The 12,024-nt window shown below is 48.1% G+C and overlaps 1 protein-coding gene across 1 annotated transcript; it reads right to left on the bottom strand.

The window, feature by feature from the left end:
• Nucleotides 1-335: 335 nt before the first annotated feature.
• Nucleotides 336-5,073, bottom strand: Noto (notochord homeobox). Its single transcript, XM_021634552.1, has 3 exons — nt 4,692-5,073; nt 3,750-3,964; nt 336-503 (listed from the first exon to the last, which is right to left on the bottom strand). Exons 1-3 carry the CDS (start codon nt 5,071-5,073, stop codon nt 336-338), a joined length of 765 nt encoding a protein of 254 aa, XP_021490227.1.
• Between the last annotated feature and the right edge of the window lie 6,951 nt (nt 5,074-12,024).

The raw sequence follows: 12,024 nt of genomic DNA, 5'->3' as shown, positions 1-12,024 counted from the left end.
CCATCTTCATGGCAGATCTAGGACACGTGTTTCCATTTGCTGGGTGAGAGGACCGTGATCACCAGAAACCCTGACCACTGGGGTAGCATTCTACAGAAGTGCTTTTCAGGCCACAGCTCACCCTGGGAGATGTGTATGTTGTCATTGTACCTGCTATTACAAGAAGAAAAATCTGGCTAGGGACATAGATAGGTCTATTATTCTGCTCCCAGGGATCCCTTGCTTGATTGTTCAAGCACATTTGCTGTCCTTTGACCTTAAGGAAGCTCTTCCTTGAGATGTGGAACAGGGAGGGCCAGCAGGCGCCACGTGAAGAACTATCCCATACAGCATGATTAGAGCCTCTTGCTTGGTCCATAACTGCCAGCTCCTGACTCAGCATCTTCACTCTGTATGCTGCCATCTGAGCTGCTGGAAGGCTCTTCCATGGCAGAGGAGGAAGGCAAATTCAGTTTTTGCTGCTTCTGATACTTCACCCTACGATTCTGGAACCAGATCCTCACCTGTATTTGGAGTCAGCGAACAGGCATTAGAATTTGGCCAGCTGGTCCCTTTTCCTGTCACTGTCACTTACTTCCAGAGGTGCCTACCTCTTCCTGTCTGGACAAAATTTGTTCTTCCTGAAAAGCTAAGTATCTCCTTCCCAATGCCATTCCTGCATTCTCAGTCAGCACATGTCCATCCCAGTGTATACTTTGGTTGTTGTTTTGAGATGGAGTCTCATAGGACCCAGGCTAGTCTCATACTCACTATGTAGTTCAAAATGATCTTGAACTCCAGGTGGCCCTGCCTCTACCTCCCAAGTGCTGGGATTACAGGTGTGTGCCCCCATGCCCATTTTATGTGGTACTGGAAACTGAATCCAGGACTTTGTGCATTTGAGGCAAGCCCTCAAGCAGATGAGCTATGTCTCCAGCCCCCCTGAGTACTCAGGACTACAGCATGCTAGTGCTGTACTAGTTGACAGTGGCAGTGGTGAGTAAGAGAGGCATGGCCCCTGTCCCTGGAGCTCACCATCTAGTGAAAGAAGACCCAACATAAATAAGTGAGAAACAGAGAGATATAAGTGGGGGCACAAACAGAGGCTTGGGTTGGATGAGTGTAGAGGAGGGATTTTAATTCAGCAACCGTGGCTACTCTAGCTAGAGTTCAGACACACCCTTAGCGCGCGCGCGCGCACACACACACACACACACAGTGAAAGTAAAGCTAGTTGGTAGAAGAAGCAGCCATGTTTAAAAGTCTTTGAGAAGCAGACAAAGTGATGAATCAGATAAAGATCTGACAGGATAGGATAAGCCTAACTCTCACAAGAACAGAGAGGAAAGAGGGGGGATTTAAAAGGGAGCAGCACAGAGAAAGAGAGGAGTCAGTTTTACTAGGAAAGTTGTAGAGAGACTGGTTTTGAAGTGAGAACAAGCTAGACACAGACACAGAAAGACAGAATGAGCCAGAGAATGAGAAGGAGCCAGAAGATTAGAACATATTACCAAAGTTAGTATGAGGCCAAGCAGAGCAATACATCAGAGGCCAAGAGAGAAGCCAGTTTGAATCAGTCATCTTAGAGAGTTAGTTTGAGCTGAACCAGCCAGCAAGACTTCAGAAAGAACTAGAAAGGGTGAGTTTATTCAGCAAAAGTCTCAGAGTCTGAAAGCATTCTAGGCCTAGATTAGGTTGTATGGAGGCTAGGGGCTTCTAGGACTAGGCCTGGGTTAGCAGACAGATGCAGTAAGCCTCTAAGATGACAATTACCTTAGGCAAATAAAAGTTACTTTATAGGTGAGCTCTTTGAAGATGAGGTCTATCCTGGTAAGGACAGAGAGAAGCAGGCTGGGTAGAGTAGGGGAACAGCCTATGGAATGGCTTTCAGTTGTCATCAAACTCAAGGTGAGGACCAGAAAGAAGAGCATGGCTGCAGGGGAGAAAGAGCAGGAAAGTGAGAGGTCAGCAAGGGCCAGGACAGCCAGAACTCTGAAGGCCACAGAGAGGGAGAGTCCCTTTTGGACCTTGTAAGTGGGACATGACACTGTCTTGAAGTAACTGCATAACTGGCTTGTATATGGAGGCTGAATAGAGGCAGAGGCATGAAGACAGCTGGGTTGTAGCAACTCAGAGGGAGCTAGGGATATAGAAATATAAAGGAAGGGTACTGGAAAAGTGCAAGCAATTCTATCTGTAGTTCAGAGGTAAAGGGCAAGGCTTGCTGAGGGTTATAAGTGGGAGGAAGAAAGACAGAGTTTAGGATGACTTAATTTTTGAGCAACTCGTGGGGGGGGGCGGTGACCATGGATGAAGAGAGGAACAGATTTAGGGAAGAAAAACAATTACGAATTAGGGTTTTGTCAAGTTTGCAATGGCTTCCCAGAGACATGTAAATGGAGTTTAAAAGGGTAGTTGGCACTGAGGATAGAGCTTAGTGGTAGGGAATTTGCCTTAGGATAGCTTCAATCCCTAGCAGAGAAGGTTGGACTGAGGATATAAATTTGAGCCATCAGCTTAGAGATGGTATTTCAAACCATGGCTTTTGGTGAGGCTAGCTGGCATGAAGTCCCAAGGGTAAGAGTAGCCTAAAAAGGAGACAGAAATGACCACAGAAGTGTGAGGAAGGTCAAGAAGAGAATGTGTCAAAGTGGGGAAGGTGTAGTCATTCATCCTGAGCACTGTGATGCTCAGGAGTCAGCTGGGGGGAGGAACATGTTTGTTGGCCTTGACAACAAGAATGCTTTGAAGAAACAGAGGTAAAATCATCATGTTGGAATGACTTCAGGAGAAAACAGTAGGCTGGAAGGCAGCTCACTGCAGAGCGCTGGCCCAGCACATATAAAGCTATGGGCTTGACTCTCAGCACTATGGTGTATGTGTGTCATCTTAGCACTTGGGAGTTGAGGGCAGGAGACCTAGAAGTTCAAGATTATCTTCAGCTATGTAGCAAGTTTGAGACCAGCCTGGGATACACGAGAGCCTGTTTCAAAACAGACAGACATACACATAGAGAAATACAAAGAGTGAATGGAGGTGAGGACAGGATGAGAGTGAATAGAAGTTTGCCTACAAACGCAGTGGAGCAATGGCACAGTAGCAGGAGAATATGGGGTCAAGGGGACAGTCACTTTGTAAATATGGAGTCTCTTGAATAATTACTTGGCTTGCTGACAGCCCCTTATTTAGCATGAAAACAATCAGAAAGTGCTAAAGGGGGCTGGGGAGATGCATCTCAGGTGGCTCAAGTCTCAGGCTTGCTAGGAAAGGCTGAAGACCAGAGCTCAGATTGTCAGGAACTCACATAAATGCCGAGGGATTCACCTGTAACTCCAGCCTCAGCAGGCAGAGATAGGATCCCAGAGCAAGTTGGTCCAGTGAAACTAGCCATATTGGCTAGCTTTGGGTTCGATTGGGAGAGTCTGCCTTGGTGAACAAAGTAGATGAGCAACACCAACCTCGGGCCTCCACATGTACACACACACTCGCACATGTGTGTGCCTGCACACATGCAAAAACATGCATATGCAGACCACACACAGGAAAAATAAAAAGGAGCTAGCACTAGAGTAACAGTATGTTATGTTTATAATGTGACTCCAAATAGGAATTACATAGGGAATGTGAAAAAACAACAACAACAACAAAAATAGAGCCTATCTCCCCATCCTAGTCCAGTGGGAATGTCTTCCTCCCATCTCTTACTATTGGCCTATTAGAAAGTGGTGACTGTCCCCTACACAGCCTGAGCCTCAGGTCCCAGTTCTCACCTGGTTCTCCGTCAAGTGCAGCCTGGCAGCAAGCTGGGCTCTCTTCTTTCCCACCAGGTTGTGCTGCTTTGCAAATGCCTTCTCCAACTCTTCCAGCTGCTGCAAGTTAAACATTGTACGAACCCTCTTTCGGTGTCTCTCAGCGTCCTTCAGGTCCACCGCAGGTGCCCATTCCAGGGGGCTCCAGAGGCCTGCACAGTAAGGCATCTCTGAGCCTAAGAACAACCAAGGGCAGAGAAAGTCAGCCAGCCCACACAACATAGGGGGAGAGAGAAAACTCCCAGGCACAAAGCACTCCCTTCCCCTTGGTCAGGTACCATAAGACAGAACGGAAAAAGCCATATAGAAACCACCCCAAAAGAGCTGGGAGATAACTCAGTAAATGGCACAAAATTGAGGACCTGAATTCTGATTCCTAGCACCAAAGCTACGAAAAGGGGGGTGGGTGAGGACAGGGCTGAGGAAGTGAAAACAGGAGGAAGTTAGAGGTGTTTGGCCAGCCAATTAAGACAATTGGAGAGCTCCAGATTAGGTGAGAGGCCCCATCTCAAAATCAAGTTGGAAGGGGGCTAGAGAGATAACTTGGCAATTAAGAGCAATTACTGCTCTTCCAGAGGACCTGGGTTTAGTTCCAATGGCTTACAACTGCTTGTACTTGTAAAGAGCTCTGAAAAGGTATTGAGGAAGACGCCTGATGTTGACTCTCTATGTTCACTCACCTGCACACATGAATATAGATTAAAAAAAAAAAAAAGAGGTATGAAAGAGACAGGGGAATGGGAAGGAATGCTGTGAAAAGCTGTCTTCTGGATTTGACGTGATTGTTACAGCTATGAACCCACAGCAGCTGTGATTACAGGAATACACCATGACCCCTGGCTAACTAACTCTAGGATTCCCTTTGAAGCCTTCTGCCACCATTTCCAAGCTCCATCCCGGTACCTGTGAGGCTGAGGCCCTGCTGGCACAGGAGGCGAGCCACGTTCCGTCCTGGCACGCAGGACGTGGAGCACAGCGGGTAGATGTCCATGCTTAGGTAGGCGGGCAGCCAAGTGGCTGCAGACCACACCCAGGGCAGGCCCGGGTACTGCGACACAGAGCTGAGGTTCAGACTGGCGCAGGTAGAGAGCGGCAGAGGGGTGGCAGCCGGCTCACGGGTTTCAGGTCTTGCCAGGATAGCCTCAACAGAGAAGGAAGACTCCAGGCGTCCCTGAGCGAGGCGGGGCGGGACCTCTGGGGAAGCAGCCACTGGACAGGGGCCCAAGCTCCTGGGCTGAACCTGAGTGTCTGAGGGAGAAGTCTGCTGGGACTCCGGGCTAGACATGGCTCGACCCCTGAGGGGACTTGCACGGGAGAGGAGCAGGAGGGCCTCCCAAGCTGTGCGAGGAGCTTAATAGGAGAGAAAGAGACCACCCTACTAAAGGGTCAGGAGACTTGTAAATCAGGATCCCTAGGGCCAGCTGTTTGCAAGGGCTCTTAAACCGAGCGGGTGGGAGGGGGAGGGGCGAAGGCCAGGCCTCTGAAGTCTCCACAATAGCTGCAGGTTGCACCCCCAGGGCGGGAGTGGGAGGTAGAGAAGGGGGCCTCCCACCCTGGTGCTTTGAGGGAAGAATCTTGAGTTTACTGCAGATCTATGTGGTGCCATCCTCCTCCCTCCATCTCTCCTTTTTTGTTTTAGGTCCTACTTTGTAACTTAGGCTATCCTGGACCACGCTATGCAGATCAGGCTGGCCTTGAACCCACAGATATACACCTGCTGTTGCTTTGGGATTGCTGGGATTAAAGATATGCCCACCACACCTCCCCTGCTTTTCCTCCATACCCTCCTCAGTCTGTAGTCCAGCTTGGCCTCCAAATCGTGAATCATGGCAGAATTGTGTCAGTCTTGCCTCAGCTTCCCAAGTACTAGGATTACAGGCATATGCCAGTGTGCTTGGTTCCAAAGTGGCTCTCTGATAATGCTGGATGCAGGTTCTTTGCTCTGCTATCTGTGATTGCCAGTCTCCCCTGCTGGTGTGGGGAACAATGATCTCAGAAGGATGGGGCAGTGCCTGTTCTGATTGTCCTAATCTTTACCCTCTTTCCAGATAATTTTGGGCACTGCCTCCCTGCAACTGGCACTGGGCCTCACACTTGCTAAGCAAGCAGCCCCCCACTGAGCTCCACAGAGAGAATTCTCTGTGTAAACATTTCTACCCATAAACATGGTGAAAGATAAACTTCCTAGACTCTTGATGCTGCTGTTATCACCTTCTGTGAGATCTTTTTGGGAATGTTCTTGCCCTCAACACAGGGTCTTGCTAGAAAGGTCTTTCCTGATGGGCATGCTGGCACTTGGGTTACTGAAGGAGGAGGATCTCCAGTTCCAGGTCAGACCTGCGCTACAAATCAAGACTGTCAGAGAAAGACAGAAAGGTGAGCAACAAGGATGGTGACACTCTCCAGTGGTCCTAGTGCTTGGGAGGTGGGGACAGCAGGACCAGGAAGTCAAGGTCATCCTTAAATTACATATAGTGAGTTTGAGGCCAGCCTAGGCTACAGTAGACATTGTCTCAAAAATAGAGTCAGGTATGGTGGCACACTCCTGTAATCCCAGCACTCAAGAGGCAGAGGCAGGTGTATTGCTGTGAGTTCGAGGCCAGCCTACAAGTCCAGGACAGCCAACCCTGTCTCTGAAACAAAACAACAAACAAACAAACAAACAAGCCTCAAACAGACACCTGGAGAGGTGGTTCAGAGGTTAAAAGTTTTTGCTGCTCTTGCAGAGGACCTGGGTTGGAGTCCCAGCACCCACATAGTGAATGACATTTAATCCTAGCACTCAGGAGGCATGTACCATGGCATTCATATTTGAAGTGTGTGCACTCGAGAGTGCACACAAAGAGAAAAGGAAGGGAGGAAGGGATGGGAGAAAGAGAGAAAAGAAAGAAAGGAAGTGGACAGGATTTAGTTTTCTGTAGGCAGTAAAGAGAAAATGGCCCCTGTAAAAGATGAGAACAAAGACAACATACATAGTTTAACTACACTAGTCCAGGGAGACACTAGCCAAGGTCAGAGACCCACAACCGCTGCAAGGTCAGCCGGGTCTAGTGACCAGCGGAGGAGCCAAGGTCAGCAGATGCAATTCATAGATGGACAGAGGGGCTTCAGACCATCCAGGACTGAACAAGCAGTGCATGAAGGGTTCCTGACTGTCTACCTGGTCATCCCAGAAACGTGCCAACAACATGTGGACATCATGGCTTGACCTGTGATAACCAGTCTCAGGAGGGACTTCCTTAGCATGTGCTGGAGATCCTGGAAAAAGCCCCTCACGGTGGCTCTGTAGTTTTCCCCACTCCTGGAACCCTCCTACTCTTAAGAGTCTCTCTCATCCTCCTGCCCTGACTTTCTCATTTCCCTCAATAAATTTTGCTTGCTTTGTTTCACTTGCTCCCACCTGACCCAGTATTGACTCATCATGGTCCTGAGAGTAAGACAAGGAGCTCCAGCACCTGTCTCAGGGCTGGGCACGGTGGCACACAGCTTTAATCCCAGCACATGGGAGGCAGAGACAGGTGGATTTGTGAGTTTGAAGAAGGAAGGACCTTGCCTATATTTAGCAATTTTCATGATGTGTGTGAGGGGTAGGCCAGTTGTGTCCCAACTTTGCAGGTGCCTACTCAGTACTTTCTGAGTTGCAAGTTACCATTTGTATTTACCATCTGTGAAGTGGAGAATAATAGTGGTTGCCTTAGCTTTGAGGGAGGGCTCAAGTGAGGTACAGCACACAATGCTTTAGAACTGGTCTGGAGTGTGAGCACTGGACTGTGACAGTGAAACCCTGAGAGTCCCAATTCTCCAGCTCGCCTGGCATCCTGCCTTCCCAAACCAATGCCTAGCACTAAAATTGCACCATCATGTTGCATCTGGGCCTGTGTCACCCCAAGGTCCTCAGCTATTTGGAACACAAACATGTTACCTCTTGAACACACACCCGCTGCCCTCATTTGCCGCAAGTAAAGCAAACTGGGGGGAGGAAATGGTTTATTTCTGCTTACAGGTTATAGTCCATCACTGAGGGAAGTCAGGGCAGGAACTGAAGTGGAAACCGTGAGGGAGAAGGAACAGTGCTTATACCCTGCCTAGGGATGGTACCTTTCATAGTGGGTTGGACCCTCCTCAATCAATTAGCAAACAAGAAAATTCCCTACAGACATGCCCAAAGGCCAAGCTGATCGAGGCAATTCCTCAACTGAGGTTCTTTCCAGGTGACTCTAGTTTGTTAAGTTGACAATAAAAACTAACCAGTAAATCTGCCCTGCCTTCTGAGCAGCCCAGCAAGAAGCCTGGCCAGAGAAAGGCTATGAATGTGGCTCAGTTGGTAGAGTGCCAGGCTAGTATGTGTGAAGCCCTGCACTCAGTACTCAGCACCTCACAAAACAGGGCAAGGTGGTTCATGACTGCAGTCCCAGCATAATGGAAGGGAAGGATGGGCAGATCAGCAGTTCAAGGGCATTCCTGGCTATGTAGGAATTTGAGGCCAGCCTGGCCTACATGAGACCCAACCTCAAAAGAGAAAAAGTGAAAGGCTCAGCAGTTAAGCAGGGCAAAGTTGGGGATATAATTTGTCCAACAGGATAGTATTGACACATTCAGGGCCTTTCTCTGCTTCTTTGTTGTTGTTTGAGACAGGGTTTCTCTGTGTGGCCCTGGCCGCCCTGGAACTCTCTTTGTAGACCAGGCTGGCCTCGAACTGCCTGCCCCTGCCTCCTGAGTGCTGGGATTAAGGGCGTGTGTCATCTTGCCCAGCTTGTGGCACATTTCATAACACCAAGCCGGAGGAGGCTGGAGATGGAGCTCGGCGGTAAAGCACTTGGTCCTGGGTTCAGTCTGCAGGACCACAAACTTGTCCTGGAGGGTGACAAGTCCTGACACAAAACTCGGGCTTTCCACATGTATGTGCACCCACACAGTGTGCCCACATGCGTGCAAAGGTGTATACATATGCATGGCACACGCACAGACATGAAAATGGGAAAACAAACACATAGAGACAACTTATGAATCTCCCAGCCGCTTAATGCCTCCAAGGGTTCTGCTGCCCAGATTTCTCTGAAGAAATTAATTTTTGCCTTTCACCGTGGAGCAATCAATTGTGAACACCTCTCCCTCCAAAGCCATCCTATTTAGAACTTTTACTACGGCGCTACATCACCAGTGCTAATTAATTAATTAATTTTATTTTTTTAAGATAGGCTCTCACTATTTGTAGGCCAGACAATCCTCATACTCACAAAGATTCACCCGCCTCTTCCTCCTAAGTGCTGGAATTAAAGGAGTGTACCATGATGCCCAACCCTCTCTTTTGTTTTTGAGACTAGGTCTCATTAAGTTTCACAGGCCTTGAACTGGCAATCCTTCTGCCTCAGTCATTTAAGTAGTTGTACTTACCGGCTTGTACCCAAGCCATGGCTATAACTTGTTCTTTGTAATGGCTGCATTAGGCCCCATGGTGTATATAAACCACAATTGCTCAACTGTTTCTTTCTAAAGAACATTCAGTAGCTTCCTAGTTCCTGTGTCTACAAACAGAACAGGTAATAGACTAGAAATTATTTTTAATGTTTAATGCACAACTGGTGGTCTTATTTCTACACAAAAATTCTGCAAATAGGATGAGTGCATAAATTTATATGAATTTATATTTTATGCCACATCAGTCTCCAAAATTGTCTTCAATAATTTAGCCCTTGCTACCTGCTCTATCCAAGGATCTGGCACAATGCCAAGGACTTAGCTGATCAAGTAAACAATATAAATATTTAAAGCCTGGTGTGATGGTGCATGTCTGTATTCCTAGCTTCAGGAGGGGGCAGGATTATCAGGAGTTCAAGACCAGCCTCAGCTACACAGCAAGTTTGAGACAAATTCTGATAATATTAGTACCTGTCTCAACACACACACACACACACACACACACACACACACACACACACACAGAGGCTGGTATTTAATTCAGCTGATAGAGTGCTTGCCTAGCATGTAGAAAAACCCTGGGTTCAATCCCCATTACCCCATAAAAGAGAGCATGGGGCCACAGGGCTGTAATCCTAGCATGGGGACATGGAAGTAAGATCATGAAATCAAGAAGATCAAGGTCATCCTCAACTGCATAGCAAGTTTAAAGCCCAGCTGGGCAATATGAGCCCCCACCCCTCAAGGCAATAAACACAGGCAGGCAAGATGGTTCAGTGGGTAAAAGTGCTTGCCACCAAGACTGCCAATCTGAATTTAGTGCCCCAGGACCTACAGAATGGGAAGAGAGTACTGGTTTCTGAAAGCTGTCCTCTGGCCTCCACACATCTACTGTGACCAGAACATGGCTACACACAAGCACATACCCACACTTGAGAGCATGCACACAGGTAAGTGTAAAAACAAAACAAGCCAGGTTTGTAATCCTGCAATCCTGTAATCCCAGCACCCAGGCAGGTAGATTAGAGGGATTCAGTCTGGTCTACAGACTGAGTTCCAGGACAGCCAAGGCTATACAGAGAAATTGTCTCAAAACAAAACAAAACAAAAATGGCTAGGCATGGTGGTGTACATATAGTGTGGTATAGGTGTTTTGCCTGTAAGTGTTTTTGTACCCATATATGTGCAGTGTTCAGAGAGGCCTGAAGAGGGTATTCACTAGCTCCTCTGGAACTGAAGTTGTAAGTTGCCATGTGGCTGTTGGGAACCAAACACTGGTCCTCTGCAAAAGCAACAAGTGCTCTTGACCTCTGAGCCATTTGGGGTTTTTGTTTGATTGGTTGGTTGGAGTTTTATTTATTTATTTATTTATTTATTTATTTTTAATTATATTGGTGTTTTAAGACAGGGTTTCTCTGTGTAGCGCTGGCTGTCCTGGAACTCACTTTGTAGATCTACTTTCCTCTACCTCCCAGTGCTGGGACTAAAGGCGTGAGCCACCACGCCCAGCTAAATTTATATCTTTTTAATTTTATATCTTTTTCAGTAGCATACACCCATATAAGGGGCTCTCTCTCCTCTCTCTGACTACTCTGAGCACCGATAAGAGAATGGGGCGTGTGACAGGAAGTCATACCAGCAACTGGACACTGTGCATCTATGGAGCTGTGCTTGACTATCTCCCTAAGTCCAGAACAGGTTCCTCTGCTGGATTTAGGGGTGTCCTCACTGGGATCTTAGAGCCACTGGGGAGCTCAGAGTTGAGGAGACAGTTACAGCCCCCCTTGCTGCCCTCTCTCTCTCTCTCTCAGGATCCCTGTTTCCTGTTTCCTTCTTCACTGTCTCCCCAACTCCACCCCAGCTTGGTGATAACCATGACCATCCATGGAGCTTAGGCCTACAGCCTACACCCCACACCATAGGCTTCAAGTGGAGCACAGCCTGCAAAGTGAGAGGGCCCGAAGGCCCCTCCCTGCAGAAGCCGCTCACCTTTTCCCCTGCCCAGGCTGCCTAGGCTCCAGCTCACACCTGCTCCTCTTTCTCTGCCCCTCCTCCCGTACTACAGCTGACCAAGAGCAAAGAGCAAACAAGGTTGTTTGTTCCTTCCTCCCTGGAATGCTCAGGCAAAGGAGGTGCTGTGTGTTGACACACATGCACATAGGCAGTTTCCAAGGGTTTCCTAACTTTTTCTTATGTATGTCGCTTTTAAGACCCTCTGAAGTCCCATGCTCTTTAATTAGACAGAAGTTAACAAACATGGATTTGTTTGAGCACTTTTCTGTGAGTTAGGTTTTATGAGGGGCACAAAGAGCTATGGGTATGTGTGTTGCAGTTTCTGTCTTGGGAACTACCGGTCTCATGGTGGGGTGGGAGATGAAGTGGAGACACCCATCTACAGCTTGCTAAAGCAGCTGCCAAGCCAGGGGCAGAGGCTATGGGAGTATAAAAGGCAGAACGGTTAGTGATAACTTATTTTATTATTAGTATTTTTTTTTCAGTGTTAGGGAATAGAACACAGGGCCTCTTGCATGCTAGGCTAGCTCTCTGCCATTAAACTGTTTTCCTGCACACTTTTTAATTGGAGACAGGACCTTCCTGAAGTGTCCAGAGTGGCCCTGAATTCATTCTGTAGCCTAGACAGGCCTTGCACTTTCAGTGTTCCTGCCTCAGTCTTCCAAGCAGCTGAGCCAACAGGCCTGCACCACCAGAGGTGTGAGAAGGCTGCCCAGAGACCTGCCTCTCCAGACAAGTCCCAAGAGAGCAAGGCCTGCCAAAGAACCAGAATCTGGAGAAGACCCAGTAGAAAGAGAATTGTGTG

This window comes from Meriones unguiculatus, chromosome 5, assembly GCF_030254825.1.
Source record: "Meriones unguiculatus strain TT.TT164.6M chromosome 5, Bangor_MerUng_6.1, whole genome shotgun sequence".
Classification (NCBI taxonomy): Eukaryota; Metazoa; Chordata; class Mammalia; order Rodentia; family Muridae; genus Meriones; species Meriones unguiculatus.
Note: the sequence above shows the minus strand (reverse complement) of the source record. Positions and strands in the feature narration are given on the sequence as shown.